Raw genomic sequence first — 21,693 nt, forward strand, 5'->3', positions numbered from 1 at the left:
AGTCAGCTGTTATTCTAATTATTATAGACTTAGGTCATCTATCTTTTCTCTTTGACTGCTGTAAGATCTTTTATTTGCCTTTGATATTCTGTAGTTCCTCTATGGTATATCTAAATGATGATATCTTTATATTTACCTCACTTTGGATGGCATGACTTCTTAAATCTGAGGATTGGTGTCTTTTATCAGTTTGGGAAAATTTTAAGCCATCATTTATTTAAATATGTTTTTTGCCTAACCCTCCATACTGTTTTCTCAGAAAATAGAAATCCTCTCTGGAGAAAGAGGATCATCTCCATTTGGAATTATAAGATACTAAATCCACAATCTCAATTCTACATGTCTTTCAACATTTTTTCACAATTTTTTCTGGGCCCTTTGGGCTGATTTTGAGTGATTTCTTTAGATCTATTTTCCAGTTTCTTAATTTTATTCCTTTAATAATGTTCATGTAGCTGTTCTGCCCATCTGTTGAGCTTTTAATTGCCATTCTTACATTTTTCATGTTTGAAATTCCATTTTTATCCTACTATGACTGATTATTTTTATAGTGTCTTGCTTCTTATTTATATTTTCAATCTCTTCTTTTTCTAAGTATATAATATAACCTACTTTATATTCCGTGTCTGATGGATTCAACAGCTGGAGACTTTGTGGGTCAGGTTTGCCTGTCCACTGATTTTGCTGCTGTTTCCTCTTGTTGCTTTCTTTTTCCCTTGTCTGTTTTGTGATGTTTTTAAAACTGTGAATTCATATTCCTTAAAACTCTCCCTGTGGGAATTGTGTGGCCTGGGTTAAAAGGCTCTTTCTCCAGAGAGGATTTCTATTTTATACTGAGAAAACAGGCCTTTGGAGTCCCAGCTTTATGGGAAGTAAGGCAAGCCTTAGGCTTTCTGTTCTCTGTATTCTATGAAGTTGAGAAAACATAAACTTAAGTGTCACCAGATTCTCCATATAGAATAGCCTCAACCTTTCTCCAGGTTCTGACTTTGGCTTACTTTTTTGGTCCCTGTGTAGGTTTCCCGGGGCTCTTATAACAAAGTATCACAATCTGGATCACCTAAAACAGCATAAATTTATTCTCTCACAGTTCTGGAGGCCAGAAGTCTGAAATCAACATATTGACTGGGCTATGTTCCCTCCCAACCCTCTAGGGAAGGATCCTTCTTTGCCTGTTCCAGCTTTCGATAGCCCCAGGTGTTCCTGAGCTTTTGACATCATAACCCCAATCTCTACCTCCATTTTCTCATGGCTGTCTTTCCTTTATGTCTTCCTGTGACGAAATTTTCCTCTTCTTATAAGGACATCAGTCTCGTTGGATTAGGGCCCACCCTAATCCAGCACAATTTTATCTTAACTTGATTACATCTGCAAGGACCTCCAGTTTCAAATGAGATCACATTCACAAGAGGTTCGGACATATTGGGGCTGGGGGCACTCAATTCAAACCATAACAGTCTCCAACAATTTCAATCCCTTGCCAGCCCTTAAATGTTTTCTTATGCATTCTAGCACTTTCACAGTTATCATTTATATAATCTTTCTGTTTTCTATTCACTGTCAGCTCTTATTTCTCACTCATTTCATTGTGCTTGGCCATAGTAGCTCCTTCCTTTTTCTCATTGTGTTGCCGATTTACAAATCAGAAAAAAAAAGAGCATGAAATAAGAAGAAGGCTTTAAATAGGGACTCAGTAGACATAATTGTGAATAAAGTAGAAGATAATTACTGCATGGCTGTTGCAATATCTTTTTTGAGACGGTGCTCAAAGTACTTTTATCACTAGATCACTGTGATATATCTGTCTAGTCCTTGAATCATAAAGATCTGGGGCTGAATCCTTTCTCTACCTCTTACGAGGTACATGACCTTGAGATATATGTAAGCCCCTAATTTCACAGTATCATATGGAAAAAAAAACACTATTACAATAATAGTCTTTTTAGGGTGTTTTGTGGATGGATGACATAAGTGGCAGTAAAACCCATGGCACAAAGCAGGCATTTAGTAATTGCGCAAACAACTTTCTTTCTGTGTTCCAGATAGGTAAGGACTTTGAATAATCTGCCTCTGCTTAAGAGAAGGGTGAAAAGTGATGTCTTTCATGTTGAAACACAATCTTATAGTGTAATTAGGGCAAGTGCGCTACTTTATAGAGGAAACTGAACCATTGGAAAGTTAACTCATCAAACACGAAAGAAAGACAAATACTAATAACCATACAAAAGGAGAAAATCTGTTTTGCTGACGATCAGTGGTTCCGTAACCCTTGAAGGGGGAACTGAAATTCAAATGAACTCATCCCTCCCATTTGTACTTAGTTTTGCAAGTTAACAGCTTGTTGGTTCTCTGTTTTAAATGCCACCCTTTCTTCAACTCCAATGACACTTCATTTCTGTCAACTGAGAGAGAAGAGATGGAGGAAAAAAAAAACAGATATCATTGCCAACTGTATTTAAAACTCTGTACACGAAACCACTCAGAGACATTTTAACTTGCATTTGAGAGCCTCACCCAGGCGCACACTCCAGAATAGCTTTATAACTTTATAATCTAAGGAAGGAAAAGCCAGAAATCTCCACTCTGTGACTGACTCACACACATGCTGGAAGCAGAGTTCACAAATCTAATTCCTTTCTCCATTCCTGCACATTTTTACCCAGAGAACACAAGCAAATGGAGGCGGTCCAACCCACTCAGACAATTCCTGACAGCAGCTCCTCGTGAAAAATATTATGTTTGGGGTGAGCATTTATCCAGGAGCAGTGCTGAAATGAGATGGTGAGGACACAAATGGGGAATAAATGGCCGATGTAGAGAGAGCTGCAGAAACGAGGGTGATTATGCAGGGGCTGTCCTCTATGAATACATTAGCTCCCCAATAAGCCCACGCATTTTGACTGCTTCCAAAGCAATTTCTCAGGGTTTCAATGAATACAGATGTCTGGAAGTGTTTTCTAAGCTCGGCTTCAGACAGACTGCTCATGTCGCCAGTCCTCAAAGCCCTAGCATTAAGTCTGGATGGTGAGTCGGGCCCCACACAGTACCTGTCAGGTCATTGCAGGCATTGTGAGATGCTCATTGTGGGTGTCCAATCTCCCCTTTAGGTCAGGGGCAAGGGCCGTCCAGGGCCAGCTGCCTGCCTGGTGGGGTGGGAGATTGAAGGAGGTTAGAGGTGAGAGGAGGGTGCATCCAAGCTGCAATCCTTCAGTGGGAATTGAGTATCAGGAATTGGAGACATCAGATGCAGACACTAAGGCCAAAGATGCCAGAGTAGGGCCAGTAGGTGGGACCAGACAGATGAGGTCTGCATGGATGTGTGAATAGGCTGGCAGTGAGGTGGAGCATCTCAGATAATCCCTACGGACACCAGTAGGCACAGGGTTCTCTCCAAGCATCGGCAAGCCTGTGGAGTGTGGGGGTGGCTGGCTGCTGAGAGTTCCCCACGGAGAAGACAGTGGGGGCCATCGTGGGGAGGACATCCTGCAGCTCTAATACTGGGTCTGCCAAGGATACTCCCTGGTCCTAGAGGTGGGCAGGCTTCCTTCTAGGACAAGATCCTTTGTTGTATCCATCATCACATTCCTGCCTAACACCAGGGGACCTAACAGGAACCTCAGATAAGAAAGAGGGCTTCATCATAGATTTATGTTTTCACCGGCCAAGGGGGAAGAGCCAGAAAGCCTAGGAAATGTTCCTGTAGGATGAGAAATAACATAGAGCCTCTTGGGGATCCATGCAATGAGCTGATTGCTGGAAAAAACTCTATACTTTGAGGCAGGAGAATGGCGTGAGGCAGGAATGGGCTGTGGGTCTGGCTAGCACCTGGGGTCAGAAAGCAGCCTGCAGTGAGCCTGGCTGCATCTTGCTGTTTACACACCCTGAGTTTGTTTCTCTGGGCTATCTCTTAACAAAGTCTTTCGGAATGTTCTATGGGCCACTGTGGAGAAGACAGAGACTGTCAAAGTGAGAAATCCCAAGGGGAGCTGACTCAGGGTCACTCTTGTCCAGCCACTCTCGATGCCTGTTATTGCTTCCTAGAGCACACACCTTTGCTCACTCTGATGGGCCTCAGTTTGATTTTAAAAGAGGCTGTTCCCTTGAGTTGGCAGCTTAACCTCTCCCATGCTCCCTCCCCCAGCCAAGCAGGTTCTGAAGTCCTCTTCTTCCTGAAAAGTCAAGAGGCTCCACCCTGTGTCTTCCCAATCCCAATCACACACAGGATTCAGGACTGGACATTCAGAATCAGTCTGTGACCCTCAACCTTAAACCCCATTTCTCCACCCCCAGACTCATTCACCCTGGTGGGAGCTGAGCCGAGCAGTTTGAGTGAGAAACCCCACTCACCCTGATCCCAAGCTCCACATTCTCGCCCCCGTAGACTTCCATGCCTTCGTCCAGCAGGCCGATCTCCTGGAAGTACTGCCGGTCCACAATGAAGCAGCCAATGAGGGCAGGGCTCCTGCAGGGGCAGGGGAGAGCAGAAGGGCTGTCTGGTGCAGCTGTCCGAGGAGTAAGAGCAGTAAGGCCTTCCTATCAGGAGAGTCTGGTTCTCTTCCTTCCTTTGCTGCCAGAGCCAGTGTGAGCCTTGTTCCTGGAGTGGCCCCTGGGTCTGGCCTCACCCAACCACTCCAGAAAGGCTGTTTCATCCGGGCAGTGGGTAGACAGCTGCCATCCTGGGATCAGCTATTAGTGGGGTGGTGCTTGTGTGTGTGTTAGTTTTGAGAATTGGTGCTCAGCCTGCCAGTCTAGGTTGACTGTATCTCTCGCTGCCCTGACCCTGACCTCTGCACAGCCAGTCTCTGTTCCTGCTTGGGAATGCATACCAGCTTTCTTACCCTTCCCCAAATTGGAATCTGTATGTCATCCTTGGTCCACTTAGAAAGATTAGCTGGGACCAGGTTGCAAAGGGTTTTGGGTAGCAGGGTAAAAAATTTGAATTTTATCTTCAGGTAAATAGGTGTCCATGAGGAATTTTAAGCAGGACAGTGATGTCAGCAGATCTGTGTTTTTTCAAAAGAATAGTTAGGCAGCTGTGGGTGAGTGACCAGAGGGGAAGGGGTGGGAATTGAGGGGCCCAGCTGGGAAGCTCATTGCTGTATCCAGGTGAAAAATGATGGAGAGCTGAGTCAGAGTATCAGGAACAGAGACAGGAATTTTTTAAAGACATATTTTGATGTAAAATCAGCCCAACTTCAAAACAGATGAACTACACAAGGGTGAGAAAGGGAGAGGAACCTGGATGCCATCTGGCTTTCTGGCTCGGGTGACAGTGGGTCGGAGACCACTCATCAGTACAGGGGCACAGGAGAAGAAGCTGGTTTCAAAAGAAAGAAGCATTGGTGGTAGAAAAACTGACCTTAAGGTACCTGTGTGACACACGAGGAGATAGCCAACAGGCAGAGCTTAGGTACATGGCCTGGGTCTGGAATTCAACAGGGGTCTTAGGCTGGAACAACCTGCCAATAGCTATGGGGTCCAGGAGCTGGAAGGCTTTTCCTTCCTTGAGGGCTGTGAGCTTGGGTCTCACCAGCTCTGTGAAGACACCCAGTGCAGCACCTCACAGAGAATGATTCACATGAGGTGAGTTAGCATGAGAGCACGGGGCTACTTCTCTGCTGAGAGCCCTGCTTATGCAGTGACATTGAATTGTTCTACTGCTTATTGCTACCATTTCTAGCCCTTGCCTGGCTGGAGGACTTGGTGGCAGTGGGGGAATAAAAGGAGAAACGAAGGCTCCTCAGGGATGAGAAAACTGTCAGTCAATCACATGTAAATGAACCTATCTTTGAAAATGGAGACTTTTCAAGGTGGAGAAAGGCGATTTTGCAGGCCATTTCCCTGGGGAATGCAGATACGGGAGACTTCTCAGGCAGAGACTGACACCCTGGAGCCACTGTTTCTCTTCCTTTCAAATCACTGCATTTTATTCTAAATGGCTTCACCCTCACAGACCTGCAGGCATCCTGGGAAGCTAATCCACCACTCCTAAAGCAGACTGAGACCCTGCTGTGGTGGAGGTAACTGAACCCAGGCCTTCGAGGTAATCTCTCTGGGAGAAATCCCCCTTCTGGGTGCATGTCTCTAAGAGAAGTTCCCTAGCCTCTCTGAGCCTCCGATTCCATATCTGTAACACAGGGTCCATTCTAACCTCACACGGACTAAATTGAAGCACTTGAGAGCCTCTGGGACATAACTGGCACTCAAAAGGCCATTTAAAAAGGTAAAAAGATGCAATTGTGCACTAAGTCTAGAAGATCCTCTCTTTAAATACATGATGATTCAGAAACATCAGGCTGGCAGAGTGGGGCCTTGGCATTTGCCTCTGCATTCCTAGTGTTGGACAGGACAGGGCACGCTGGAAAAATGCTTTCAGGACACACAGGAAGGGACCTTCCTCAAACTGACAGTTCAAGCCAGGTAATGAACAGAATCTGAAACAGTTACTCTGAGATGAGCACAGGCCGCCTCAGTGGTTTATTATTAACCGGCTAGGGTATTAAGTGGATTCTATCAGCATGAAAGGGTTATCGATTTACACCTTGCCTTATTCCTGAAAGGATTAGAAATAGCTTATGAGAAAATTTAAAATACATAGAAAACCATAAATAGATAAATGTCTGGACAGACCTAAAGATTGCAACAAATTGGAATGCATGTGCAGACCAAGGTCCTCTCTCAATTGTTCTTAAAGCAGACATGAAAGCTTGCCTGTGAGTTTCCTGTTGGTCAAAGTGGAAATGAACACACATGGTCTTAGAAATAAAATGTACAGTTCTCATGTGAAAATGTCATATTAATTGATTCCCTGGGGATAGCAAGGCTTTCTTTGACTGGCAGTCAGTTTGAAAGAAATTTCTCACGTGGATTTTCTTAATGGGGTCACCTGGCGACTTAGGGAACAGCCATCACAAAGACATCCCTTTAGAATACACCAGAAGATATTGCTGGGCTCTTTTTATGACTTACACCATGTGTGGGCAAAGCACTCAAGTATAGCTTGAAAGAAAAGGGAGCTCGGATGGGCAAGATACATTTGTATAAATCACAGCTTTCTGTGGAGCTGTCTTTATCTGGGAATAAAACCAGGAATGTTCTTCCAAAAATCTTCCATAGAAGTTATTTCCTTCAACCAAGTTTTTGATAAAAATTGGGTGATAGAAAATTTGAGGTTGAGATGACATTGTCTGGCAAGGACCTGGAATGCAGGCTTGCTGATTGAGACTGGACCAATACAGTTAGAGATGAGCAGAACAGAAACAGTTACTGTCAATGCAGTCTTCTGCAGGAATGCTCATTGCATGGGGGCATATTTCCTTCCAACAGCATTCATCAGGCCTGGGAGCAGAAAACAGCTACACCAGTTCTGAGCTCAACAGTGTACAATAAGAGGGGTGAAAACTAGCCACTGAGTCTAGCTTCTCTGGGTGGATCCTGGCTCTACTGCCCAGAGCCTTTGGCAGGGCCATTCACCTCTCTCAGTCTTGCTCTCCTCCTCTTGTAAAACAGGGATGAGACATGAGCGGTCAACAGGTTGTGATGATGATCAAATGAGCCAATGCGTGTAAAAGACCCTTGTACATAGCAGACTGTCAGCAAATGTTTAACAACACAAAATTGTGGCAGGGGCCGAGCAGAGCAGGTAACAGGTAACTTCAGGAAAGTTAGGTGGTTTTATCCCGTTTTAAGTATGAGTATACATTTTTTCTTCTGGCAAGGAAAAATGTGATCTTAAGTAATAATCACTGACTTTCAATTAAATTTTTCATACCCTTTCTCCCTCATATAATATAAAACAACGTGAGCTTCTAATCTCTTTCACTCCAAAAACTGTACCCTAGGCCACCTTCTGGTGCCTTCTGTTTTATAACGGGCAGGACTTTGCAGGGAGCATAAATACACCCACCGTATCATCAACATAGACAGAAATAGGCCAGGCGCTGTGGCTCATGCCTGTAATCCCAGCACTTTGGGACGCCGAGGCGGGTGGATCACGAGGTCAGGGGTTCAAGACCAGCCTGGCCAACATGATGAAACCCTGTCCCTAGTAAAAAATACAAAAATCAGCCAAGTGCAGTGGCAGGTGCCTGTAATCCCACCTACTTGGGAGGCTGAGGCAGGAGAATCACTTGAACCCAGGGCCCAGAGGTTTCATTGAGCCGAGATCACGCCATTGCCCTCCAGCCTGGGTGACAGAGTGAGACTCCGTCTCAAAAACAAAAACAACAACAAACACAGACAGAAATAAAAACTAGTGGGGACAGCTTTTGGAGGAGTCCTGAACCTTAAAAGCCGAGACCACACAAGGGAGTCATTCATGAGTCTAGGAAGATGGCAGCAAAGGCAGGAAAGAACTTGGGACCTTTGAAATGCAGTATGAAGTCACTTTTGTCTGAGTCTTACAGAATAACACTCAAATATCATCAAGGTATACACTGTCCTGTGGGGTCTGATCTTGCCTCTCAGCTCCTCTACCCTTACTGCCGGGGACTGCTGGCTCACTTCCCACTTCTAGTCACTTTGAACCTTCTCTGTGTTCATGAACTTTGCATATGGGTGTCCATTCCCCAACCTAGCCATCTTCTACTCGCCTTCAAAAACAAGTGAAAATGCTGCCCTCTGAAAAGCATTTCCCCACTTTCAATGCAGTTTCTGCCTGCATGGTAGAATAATGTTCCTATTCCAATGATTTTGTCTGTCTTCACTAGACTCCAGGCTTTTGGCAGTGGGAACCAAATCTTCATCACTCTGGATCCCCAACCTGGAGCACAGTGGTTGGCGCCCAGCAGACGTCTCACAGTGATGTGTGAAAATGGGTCACTTTGAGGCTGGGAATGGATTCTGAGATCTTCAGAGCCTGTGGCAGTGACTGAAGATCAGACTGCAGTTCCTTTCAACCCTGCCCACCCCTGTCATCCCCACAATGGGGCTCAAGTTGGAGAATAAGCATTGGACCAGTAGGGGGTCCCTAGCCTGGAGGTCAAAGCAGAGAGACCCACAGGTAAAGGTTTGCTTTACCTGATTGGCGCTGTGGAGTTCTCCAGCTTCCACCAGGCCTTGGGGGGATTTAGGTAGCGGCACCACAGCTCCCAGTCAAAGCCCTGGGCAGCCAGCGGGTACTCTTCTATCTCAAAGTTGTCATATTTGATGTTATCAAAGGATGGCGAGATGATCCGCTTCCGGTTCTCCTTGATGCGGGTGAGTACAGGTTCAGCCCTGGGCAGAGAGGAGACAGCCAGAGAGGGTAACCATTTCCAAGGTGGAAAAATCCAGAGTAGCATCTCCTGAAGGTCCTTCCCCAGCAGAAAGAGGAAGGAAGGCCTGCCCATCTCCTCTGATGGAGAGGTGCACTGCCTTCTGGGAAGGAGCCCCTATTCAACTTCCCGCTCCCTGAGGATTGCCGGAATGGCAAGAGGCTCCACCACTCCATTGGCATATCCAGAGCTGAGCTGAGAGATTCTTATTCCAGCCAACCTTGTGCCTGCTCGCTTTCCCTTTCTCCATTAGAAAAAAATCAAGACTCAAAAAAGAAGAAAAAGAAGAAAGAAACAGATCTGAGGCTCCAGAAAAAGCTTTCACCTTGGGCTTTGATTTTGCTAAAATTCTACGTATCAACCTGGAGGAAAAGACAGATGAGGATGGCAGAGACTAGGAGGTGAGAACAAACCTCCATCCACCAGCCATGCAATGCTGCCTTGGAATGCCAGCTGTGCCACATCCACCCCCCAAAGCGTTTCTCAACCACCCAAGGAGGGGTGGGGCATTTGGGCTTTCCCAGGGAGCTGGGAGGCCCTTGAAGGCACCAGGCGAGTAATGTGTTTGCAGACAGGAATAAGCTTCTCATTAATAATACATTTGGTGCATAATTGTTTATTCAAATCAGCTTGAAATAGTAAGTGTCCCTCTCCTATCCTGGCCATAAATCCAAAGAAAATGCTGTTTAAATAGTCACAAGTGGCAAGCAGGGACTTCAACTATAAAAAATGGCTGTGTTGCAGCCTTCATTTGGGCCTGTTATGGCAGCATCCAGGCCAGGCTGTGTGCACGCCCTGCTGCTCCTTCCTGCTGAAGTGCCCCTGTCTCCCACTCCCCAGGGGCAGAGGTTGGCACGGTGGAGTCTGGGGAGGAGAGCAGACCCTAGTGACAACAGGCATATTGATAAAAGGGTGGCCACCTACTTGCCCCAGCTACTTATGGTCATTGCCAGAGCCTGTGTCTCCCAGGCCCAGGCAAAGTTACACACAGCAGGTGGCCCTGTGCCCTCCAGCCCTGCAGGGAGGTCTGCATCCGCCACTCTATTCCTGGCTGGCTGCAGCCACTTGGGCCTTCTGTCTGGTCCCTTTCCCCCCAGCATCTGAGCAGCTCTGACCAGAGAAAGAAAGATGTTCTTAGACAGTTTCACCATAGGGAGAATCTGAGATTACGTGCTACCTCCAATCCGGCAGTGGGAAAGCCCAGGGCACCTGTGACAACATGGGGCAAGCTTCCCCCACCTTTGCCCACTTGATGTTGGCCCTGGCTGTGAGGCTGGGCTTCTGCCTCATGTCTGGCCCAGCTCTCCTTTCCTAGGTGTTGGAACCCTGTCCTTAGCCGGACACTCTCTGCTTTGCCCTTAGCATGTACCCTTCTCCCTGATGACCCTGCCAGCCAGAGTCACATGTGATGTCACCATGCATATTAGGCACTGTGTGCTGACCTGTTGACCCCTGGCTACCCCCTCCCCTCTACCACACCTCGAACCCTAAAGGTCCAGCCTTGTTGCCTGGCTCACTCACACACCTACATCTCACCTATTCCCAGAATTACCTCTTTTCCCTTAGGCTATGACCAAGATCCTAGCATGCTTTGCACTATTGGAACTGAAGCCCCAGATCCCACTGGGACTCCTCCTCCTCTCCCAAGGGGCACTTACCAGCCCACATTGAACTCCACGTGGGCATCAAAGAGTGCCACCACAGGAGCAGTGGCCGCCCTCCAGCCGCTGACCCTGGAGCGGATGAGGCCTTCCTGCTTGCTGTGACGCACGACTTTGATGAAGCCTGGCTTCTGGCTGTTCACCTTGTCCACATATTCAGTCAGCTTCTCCTTCAGTTCCTCTGTCAGGGAGAAAATGCAGCCTTAGCATGGGAGGGAGGTCAGGAGGCAGAGGGGGCGATCACAACAGTCACTCTTTTAGTGATGACCCCCAGAGAAAGGCTGGGAGACCCATTCCCCTCCCTGGGTCTTCTTCAGTGGTCCCCACAGTGGCCAGCACAGCTCAGTTTTGAAGGGAAAAATAGAGGGGAATATTTCCTGTATTTTCAGTATTTTCTGAGGTCCAGCAATGCACAAGGTCATATACACCACACACATGGTCTATTTAATCTTCACAACAAGCCGATAGGAAAATGGTAGCTCAAAAGAGTTTATCAAGTTCTCCAGCATCATGCAGCTTGTGAGTGGCACAGTCCACTTTCAAACCAGGCCTAGTGACCTGAAAAGCCATCATCAGCACGGCTACCTCCTTCCTAGTGGTCTCCATCTCCATCGGTGCTCCTATAACCCCCAGGGGAAGATCCCTCTGCCAAGACCCCAGCCCAGGATCCACTCTCTGCCTGGATCTCCATCTTTCCAGGAAGTGGATGGCCAGGAGCTGTGCCCATGTGAGTAGCTGGTGTTGGTTTGCTGCCTGTGGTCCTGGACCTGGCTAAGCATTTGATGCCTCTGCTTCTTCATAACTGTAAATGGGGCCTGCAGCAACAGAAACAGGCCTCAGCAGCAGCCCCCTGAACCCTCAGCAAGAGAGGGCACAGCCGCTGCATTCATTACCTTTTCCATAGCAGCTAAGGCAAGAGCCCATGACAGCCCTCATAGTTGGTTGGACAGGATTCTAAAGTTCCTTTTGAACCAAGCATCCATCCCAAGGTGTGAATTCCCTCTGCCCTGATGAGTGATCATGCAGCCCCTGCAGTAAAAGGGAAATCCATGCAATCCATTCCTTAGAGGGCCTCTTCAACTATTAGATGTTCTTCCTTCTTCTGACCTCCAAATGCCAGGGTCCCTCAGTCTTACATTCATGAGTCCAATGGGACCTATTTTGGAGCCATAGAAGACAGATCAAGTCCCACTTTCCACATAACAACTGAAGCCCATTCTTAAGTCCTTGCTAAGGACTTCTCTAGGTCAAATATCTTCAGTTCTTCCTTGTGTTTCTGCATATTTCATGATTTCAAATTCTCTAATCATGTTGAACTTCCCTCTAATTAAGTTAGTTTTTCTTGAACCCTTTCATATTATGCAGAAGTTGACCTAATACTTCTAAAGTAAACTGGGCTATACAGAATAGAAGAAATAAATCACCTCCCTTAATCTAGAATCTATGCTCCTATTAATATAATCTAAAGTCACAACAACTTTGATTGCTTTTGTCTCAAATTAAGCTTACTGCCAACATATACTTACAAATTATTTTTACATGGTGCTACTAAGTCAGGCCTCCTCCATCCCATCTCTGTGGATGCGGGTGCATGTGCAGGTGCTTGTGTGTGTGTGCACATATGGGTGCCTGCTCTGAGTCAAAACAAAGAATCTTATGTTTACTTTTATTTAATCAGCCTTTCTAAAGATTTCCACTATTTATTTGGATGTCAAAGTGTTTTTGTCCCCTGATTTCATTACCCAATGTCTTTCTTATCCAGCCCTTCTAGGTTTCCAGCTTCTGCAAAAGTGATGAGCATATGGCCTTTCTTGTCATTCAAGTGATCCTTTTAAACAGTATGACCCCTGTCCTAAGCTAGGGCTGGTGGGGGCTGTCAGTGTCCTCATTCCAGCCTGGAGAAAACTCGACTGACTTCTGGGCTGCCACTGACATGCTGTATATCTCACTGCAGTCCATACGGAAATGACCTCAAGATCTCCAATTGCTGCAGCTGCCTGGGGAGGTCACTGTCCCACAAATGTCAGGACATTGGCCATGGAGCAGCATAACTCAATATGTCTCACACTTACAAGGTCTTCAAGCACCGTTGCCAGGAGGCTTCTTAAAACATTTACTGTTTTATCACTTCCAAGGTCCATTTCTCATATATCCTTTTTGAAAAATTTAAATAGAGCTCATAAAGTCTGATATCTGGGTTTTTGATGGTGGCAGTTAAGTGTTGAGTGCACAGAACTTGAAGTGAGAACTGGGCTAGTACCAAATGGCCTGATACAAATCCCCTCTCTTCCCCATGAAAGGGATACCTGTCCCCTTCTCTCCCTCCTCAACCCTCAGGTGAGACTCCTGCCAATTGACTCCTGCCAATACCTACCGTGACTAAGGTATTGATGGGAGGAGGCTGAGGATGATTGCTACCAAATGGTCTCCTATGAATTTCACCTCTCTGAATTCACATCTTTGTGTGGCTGCCTCATACACTGAGTCTGGGCTGGACTGTGACACAGCAGGACACAGCAAGAGGGACCCTGCGCAAGTTCCAGGCCTTTTGCATTTGCTGTCTTGCTGCCCTAACTAAGGAAGGTCTAGCCAGCCTCCTCCCCAGCCCAGTCATTAGGCCACCCCACAAAGGCCCCAGACAGGTGAGTGAGGCCCTCGTGGATCCTTCAGCCCCAGTCGGGCCACCAGCTGATTGCAAATGACAGGAAGAGCCATTGTGTAGAGCAGAGACAGGCTGCCCAGTGATCCCAGCCTTTATTGCAGGATTCTGGGCCAATGGATGGTTGCTGATTCACACCATAACTTCTGGAATAGTTTGTTATACACAATGGCTATAATAAACATTTTCTATTGTTCTGGTCCGGTGCTGGGGTTAAAATAAGATTGTGAACTCCTGATGCACAGGAAATGCAATCAGAGGAAGAATGAGCTTTGAGGGGTGGCAGCAAGAGATGGAAAGCTTTGCTTCCTATAGGAGCTACTTGCCTCTTTGTACCTGTGAGCTCTGTTAACACTGAGCTAGAGTAAAGGCTTCTGGTGGACCAGACAGTAGAAAAATTCCATCCCCAGTTAGCTGCATCCCAAACATGTGCTGCTGATTAGAAGAGGGAATTCTCTTAGCCCCAACCAAACAACTGCTATCCAAAAAAGAAAATAAAGAAGAAACAAAATGCCTTGAAGTACCCTAGATGATACTGGCTCTGTCTTTGCAAAGTACCTTTACTTAATTAGGTTTTCATGTTTTCTTTCAATCTTTGTTAAGTGCCAAAGCAAGAAAGAACTATCTCAAAAATACTTCTGCATTGGCTGGAAAATTGTTTTCCAAAACATTGTCCATTGTATATTATATATATTGACTATTAACTATTTTATATACACATAAACACACACACATACCTGTTCACATATAATATCTCTCAGAACTTCTTAGCTCCAAAGATTGTGTTTTTGGAGTTGAACTTGTGTTTTTTCTTACAGCCAAACACAAGTACCCAGCCCATCATATTTGCCTTCTTGCTAAGGCTGCCAGGAAGCTCAAAGACAAATATAATGACGAATCACAAAGATTTTATCAGGATTTTTGCTGCCCTATCTTTGCTAACCCTTTGATTTTCTGGATCAAATTTAAAAGCTGATTGACTTTTACCTTTTATTCCCTATGCAAGCTATCTTTATTTTTTTGAAATTTCTATAAATAACATTTAATAAAGTGTCTTGGTGGGTTAGGACAGTAGTATAATTGTGGAAGGAAAAGGGAAGGTATATTTTGTGCTTGTTTTAATGTGTTGGAGAAAGAGGAGGCAGGGAGTCTGCTTGCTGTGACTCTGCCAGATCTAGAGTCAATGTGCAGCTGTCGATAGCCCATGTTGACAGAGAAATACAGTTTGCACCCTGCATGGGGCCAGGTGTCATCCTGCTTATGTTGCTACTTCAGCTCTCTCCTACTGTCCACAAATCCCTGATCTCCTGACATTGGAGGGACCTCTGTAAACCAGCACTACCAGAAGCAGTGATGAAACACCACTCACTCCTGCGAGTTCACAGGCCACTCTCCACATCCCCATGGGGAGCCTCCTCTCAGGGCCTGCTCAGGGCAGGCTGCTTGCCAGCTCTCATTTCTTCAGACTTAGATGCCAAGGAAACACAGGGGATTCACCAGCCTGGTCAAACAAAGCCTTTCTCCCTTCCTCATCTACCCCCTTCCACTGCTTCTATAAGAAGTTGTTGGCTCCACAACCACTAGCAGGCTGAGCCGGAAGGGTCTGGCATGGAGGCTGTTAATCTGATTTAAGTACTTAATGGGACACTCCAATCTCATGCATAAAGGAAACTAAAGGATCTGAAAGTTGATGCCTAATGGGGCTTTGCTCTTTGGAAGGCAGGTGCACAGGCATTTTGTAAAACTGCCTTCCTATAGCCTTGCTGTGGAGAACTGGGCAGAGCTCCTCATCTCTCCCTCAAGGTTCAGATGAGCATTTCCCACATCTTCTCTAGGTTTTGGGGACATAGAAATGAAGGGAGAGTTCACCCATTCATTCATTCATTCAACAAATATTGAACACTTACTGATATGATTTGACTCTGTGTCCCCACCCAAATCTCATCTTGAATTGTAATCCCCATGTGTTAAGGTGATTGCATCATGAGGGCAGTTTCCCACATGCTGTTCTCATGATAGTGAGTGAGTTCTCATGAGATCTGGTGGTTTAAGTGTGGCACTTCCTCTCTCTCTCTCTCTCTCTCTCTCTCTCTCTCTCTCTGTCTCTCTCTCCCTCTCTCTCCTGCCACCTTGTGAAGAAGGTGACGTTTCTCCTTCACCTTCTGCCATAATTGTAAGTTTCCTGAGGCCTCCGCAGCCATGTGGAACTGTGAGTCAATTAAACCTCTTTTCTTTATAAATTGCCCAGTCCCAGGTAGTTCTTTACAGCAGTGCGAGAATAGACTAATACACTTACTATTAGTCCATTCATGGAGTAATAATCTTTGGCATGACTTGATCATACCTCAACAAGGTACTGATCTAGTTGCTGTGATTATAACTGTAAACAAGACAGTCTGCAATGGACTGAGTGTTTATTCATTCCCCAAATTGATTATGTTGAAATCCTAGCCCCCAGTGTGATGGTATTAGGAGGTAGGGCCTCTGGGAGATTAATTAGGTCATGAGGGTGGAGCTATTATATTAGCCTGTTTTTTACTGCTGTAACTAAGAATACCTGACACTGAGTACTTTGTAAAGAACAGAAATTTATTTCTTCACAGTTCTCGAGCCTGGGAGGCCCAAGAACAAGACGCTAGCATTTGGTGTCTGGTGAGGGCCTTCTTGCTATGTTCTCAAGTGGCAGCAGGGAGAAGGGCAAGGTAGCCTAAAGCTTCAAGAATCCTCTTTTTAAAGAGCCTTAATCTCATGAACAAGGAAGCAGCCCTCATGACTTACTCACCTCTGAAAAGGCCACACTTCTTAATGCTTTCACACTGGTAATACCTAAATTTTGCAGGGGAAATACTCGAACCACTGCAGCCCTCATAAATGGGATTAGTGCACTTATAAAAGGGGCTCCAGAGAGTGCTCTTTTCCTCTTTCTGTCATGTGAGGATGAGATGTGAGCAGTCTGTGACCTGGAAGAGGGCCCTCACCAGGATCCAACCATGCTGGCACCCTGATCTCAGACCCCCAGCCTCTGGAACTGAGAGAAATAAACGTCTGTTGTTTATAAGCCACTCAGTCCATGGGACTTTGTTATAGCAGCTCAAACTAAGACACAACCCTTATGGAATATCCATGCTACTGGATGTTTGAAAGGCGTGTGGTAGAAGAGACACAGGAAGAGCATATTGGTCCATTTGTGTAGCTGTAAACGAATACCTGAGGCTGGGTAATTTACAAAGAAAAGAGGTTTATTTGGCTCACGGTTCTGCAGGCTTTATAAGAAGTGCAGTGTCAGCAGTCGCTTCAGGTGAGGGCCTCAGGCTGCTTCCACTCATGGTGGAAGGGGAAGGGGAGACAGGATGTACAGAGATCACATGGGGAGCAGGGAGGCGAGAGAGAGTGGGGAGGCACCAGGCCCTTTATATCAGCTGTCATGGGAACTAGTAGAGGGAAAACTCACTCATTCTCCCCACCACCCCAGGGAGGGCATTAATCTATTAATAAGGGATCCACTCCCATGACCCAAACGCCTCCCATTAGGCCCCACCTCCACTATTGGGGATCAAATTTTTTTTTTTTTTTTTTGAGACAGAGTCTCGCTCTGTTGCCCAGGATGGAGTGCAGTGGTGCAATCTCGGCTCACTGCAAGCTCCTCCTCCCGGGTTCATGCCATTCTCCTGCCTCAGCCTCCCCAGCAGCTGGGACTACAGGCGCCCGCCACCACATCCGGCTAATTTTTTGTATTTTTAGTACAGATGGGGTTTCACCATGTTAGCCAGGATGGTCTCGATCTCCTGACCTTGTGATCTGCCCGCCTCGGCCTCCCAAAGTGCTGGGATTACAGGTGTCAGCCACCATGCCCGGCCTATTGGGGATCAAATTTTAACATGAGATTTGGAGGGGACAAAGATCCAAATTATAGCAGAGAGGGAGAGTAAGCAGGAAATGCTGTGGAGTTACCATCTACAGAAGTAGTTGTCAATCAATTAGGGGGAGGAATTGGGGCATGAATACCCCATGGGTGAACTGAATTTTATCCCCTTAAATTCATACGCTGAAATCTTAAACCCTAATACCTCCGAATGAGACCTTATTTGGAAATAGGGTCATTGCAGATATAACTAGTTAAGATGAGATCACACTGGAGTGGGATAGGATGCTAATCCAGTAGGACTGGCATTCTTAAAAAAAGAGTCGATCTGGATGCAGACTGAGGGAGGAAGTCATGTGAAGAGGAAGGCAGAGACTGGAGTGATATATCTCTAAGCCAAGGCCTGCCAAAGATGGCCAGCAAAGCACCAGAAGCTAGGAGAGGGGCATGCAACAGATTCCCCCTCATAGTCCTGCTGGCACCTTGATTTCAGACTTCTAGCCTCCAGAAGTATGAAACAATGTCTGTTGGTTAAGCCACCTAGATGGTGGTACTTTCATTACAACAGACATAGGAAATGAGTATAACCCAGCTTCCTCACTTATCAGGTGGGATGACATTGCAGAGTCTCCAAGTCTCCTGGTGGTTCCCAGGATGATAGAGTCCAGGTCCCCACAGCAGTACCATGTTCATTGATGCCCATGGTATTAGCTTTCTTCTCTTCTGTCTCCCATCCCCACTCCCTCATCAGTTTTCTAGGATCATCTACCAGTTAAATTACTTGGCCCCAAATCTTGTCTCAGGATCTCCCTGGCTTCTGGGAAAGCCAAACTAAGACAGTTGTACATTCCAAGTCACCAAGGGCCCCATCAATTGCTTCACACTTGCCTGGTTCTTGAAAGCATTTAAATTTTCAACTCTTGACCTATACGCATAATGTGTATGGATGTGTGTATGATGGCTTAAATTCAAAATATTGACCCTATTTCTCTCTTCTCTCAATCTCTGCATTAATTGGATAAAAGAAAAAATGGTAAATATAGCATACTATCCGTTATTCTAAGTATTTGGTATATGTTATCTCATTTAATCATTTCGACAACCCTAAGATATAGCTCCTATTGTTATCGTTCTATTTTGAAGACAAGGAAATTAAGGCACAAAGTGATCCAGGTAGCAAGTGGTGGAGATAGGATTTAAATCCAACTAGGCTGTCCCCAGAGTCCATACTGTCCACCTCTACACTCTATCCTGCCTCCCAAGAATAAGAAGCTGGCCTGCATAAGAATCAGCTTGTTTAAATCGCAGGCTCCCGAGTACCATCCCAACAAAGAGTCTGATTCAATAGATCTGGGGTGGGACCAGAGAATCTGAATTTCAAACAAGACTCTCCAGGTGAGATTCTGATGGATGGGCCAAACTTGGTTACAACTGAAATAAAAAGGTGGGCTTTATAACGGAGTACAAAAAGGCACCTCCTGCCAAATATGTGTGGTTCCAGCCCATAACAGAAGGATGTAAATGCAGTCTGAAAACGGCTGCCTCACACCTGCCCAGGTAGTTTTTCTCTTCATTCTTCCAAACCCACTGGCCCCATCTTGCTGCCCTCGGTTGCCGGTCCTTCCCTTTCCAGCTGCTTTTCATTTCTCTTCTTTGGGTCTGATGTTTTGGACTGTCCCCTGTCATTTCCCAGCTGCCTTCTGCAGAGGCCACAGCTTTTTGTCCCATTCTGGCCACACCCCTCCTTCCTGGCTCAATGCTGTTCCTCAAAGCCCGGCCTGGATTATAGCTTTGCCACCCCATCCCTCCAGTTGCCCAGGAGGGGAGTGTGAACACCCCACCTACAGCCCCACTAATCCACCTCCCACTGACAAGTGCAATTAATTGCTTGTCTCCAATGGTGCTAATTTAAAGATTAAAAGTGTGTTTATTCCTTTCCAAGTGAAAAGTGGCTTGTCTTCTTCAGATCAGAAGATTAACTGGCTTTTCTCTGAAGCCATTTAGGGCCATTGAAACACAAATGCTATATCAACACATTTTAAAGGAGAGATTATTTATGAGGATGCAATGGTTGTCAAACCTAGCTGATCATCCACATCATATCACATGGGAAGCTAAAAATTAAATAAAGACAGATGTCACTGTCCCCACCTCCGTGGAGAATCTGGAGTGGGGGCTCAGGACTCAGATGGTCCTGCTGATGAATGATGGTGAGCCTGGCTTGGGCAGCTGGGATCCCAGAGAGCTCCGGGCAGCATTGCTGTGTGTATTCCTCTGTCTTGAAGATCACTCCAGACAAGCTTTCAAACCCTGGGCAGTTTACAAATGCCTTCCCCGAGGTTCATTCTTATGTCTGCTACACTTAACAGCTGCACTTCTGTCCAGCTCATGTAATAGCTGCACTTCTTCAAAGTCGATTGATACTAAAGGAGATTTGGAATGGCCTTAAATAGTTCCCTTACTCAGGCTACAGGGTTCAGGCACACAGTGTTACAATCTTCCTGGGAAGCTGCAAACATTAATTCAGCCTTATCAAGTTACAGAAAGTCCCAGATTTACCACCTAATAGGCCCCACCCATCTGTTTTAAAGTCTACTCTTTGGTGTCACAGTAGGGCATTCGTGGCCACCAAAACCCACAAGGAATATGCACCCCATACTTAGCGGGGTTGCCAAAGCCAGGCTCTCAAAACCCACAAACACCTTCTTATCAGTGCCAAAATGGCTTATTCTCCCTAAGATCTTATATCTTGTAAAAAATGGTCAGAACTGGTTTCTGAAGATGACTGTGGCAGGTTATAGAAAAATGTTTACCTGGCCAGTTAGGAATGTGTTGTGTTCTAACCAAAGTTTAACACAGTCTCCCTTTCTTCCTCTCTCTCTCAAGTTAAGACAAAAGAAAACAAACAAAAAACCTTGAGTTCTAATGTTTGCCACTGCCTGTGGTATAAATGCTTCCACCATTGCTGATTTCAGGCTACCAGCCTGATGCCACTGAGTCTGAGTTGGGAAGAGATGTGCAGAGTTGGGTGAGGATGTGCACGATGAGCTCGGCTAGTCCAGGTCAGCCCCAGCGCTGGTCTAACGCTCTGTGGCCCTTCCCCTACACCACGTAATGTGCACTGTGCTCAGCACTTCAGATCAATCCATCTTTTATTCATTCACTCAACAATGATATATTATGCACATATGATGTGCACCACTTAAGAGCCTCACCTCGTTACCACCCTGCAAACAATATTTATAGCTAATGCTTATTTATTTATCAGGTGCTGGGGACTGTTCTAAACCTACTTCATTTATTACTCATTCAGAACTCTCAGCAACCATAATGCTACTCAAGGTAGGTAGGTAGCGTGACTATTTCTGTTCCATAGATTAGGAAACACAGCCCAGAGAGGCTAAAGGATTTGCTCAGTGTCACAGAGCTAGAAGATGGCAGAGCTGAAAAGCAAACCTAGGCAACCTGAAGATAATAACCTCATTATTATCTTCAAATGGCAAATGGGAAAAATCAAGGATGAGAGACTTTAAAGAACATATTCCAAGTAACACAGAAGGTAAGGAAGGAGCAGCATTCGAACTCAGGCCTGCTTGCCTCTGAAGACTTGGCTCTTTTCCAGTCTGTCCAGCAGCCTTCGGAAGGAGTCAGCTTTGTAGGCTCAGCAGAAGCTCTTCCCCTAGGGCCATAACTCCGTGCTCTCTATTTGTCCACCTTGAGTAATTTAGCAAATGGGAATGAGAATAATGAACTAACAGAAGTCAGTGTCTTTGCTGACTAAATGACCTTGGCAAAGGGCCAGCTCACCTTTGTACTTCCTGGGGCTGTGTGAGGAGGAAACTCCTGTAAAGTAAAGGTGGGGCAATGGACCAAACACTGTGAAATTACTTACAGAGCAAGAACTACTCCTGCTACTCTGAGGAGGGTATGCAGCAGGAATCACAGGACTTACTAAAAATGCCATGATAGGTGACTGATGTCAGCCGTGTCCAGGCAGGAGTGGACGCTGCTCCAGCCCCAGCTCCTCCAGCTTAGGAGTACTGAGAAGAGTCCTCCCATGAGCTTCTAGGGAGGGCGTACCAAGAACTCAAAGCCTTGGGAATTGCTGGCAGATAGTGTTTAATAGCAGGTGATATCAGAGCTGAGAACAAGCTGTGTGGATGTCCCACTGTGCAAAGGGAATTCCAGGAGGCCCAGGTCCAGGTCCTCCTACCCTATGTGTGAGCACTCAGGAAGGTCCAGTGCCCTTAGCAGTTA

General features: G+C 46.0%; 1 protein-coding gene across 2 annotated transcripts in view; it reads right to left on the reverse strand.

The window, feature by feature from the left end:
• GALNT18 (polypeptide N-acetylgalactosaminyltransferase 18) overlaps positions 1 to 21,693 on the reverse strand; it is a 349,733-nt gene that overhangs the window by 95,763 nt on the left and 232,277 nt on the right. For both annotated transcript variants that reach the window (XM_004050714.5, XM_055356610.2), the window contains exons 4-6: positions 10,913 to 11,096; positions 9,019 to 9,216; positions 4,348 to 4,462 (exon numbers count right to left, since the gene is read on the reverse strand). In XM_004050714.5, the coding sequence (XP_004050762.2) occupies positions 4,348 to 4,462; positions 9,019 to 9,216; positions 10,913 to 11,096 (497 nt within the window). The remainder of the gene's footprint in view (positions 1 to 4,347; positions 4,463 to 9,018; positions 9,217 to 10,912; positions 11,097 to 21,693) is intronic.

This window comes from Gorilla gorilla, chromosome 9 (genome assembly GCF_029281585.2).
Source record: "Gorilla gorilla gorilla isolate KB3781 chromosome 9, NHGRI_mGorGor1-v2.1_pri, whole genome shotgun sequence".
NCBI classification, from domain to species: domain Eukaryota; kingdom Metazoa; phylum Chordata; class Mammalia; order Primates; family Hominidae; genus Gorilla; species Gorilla gorilla.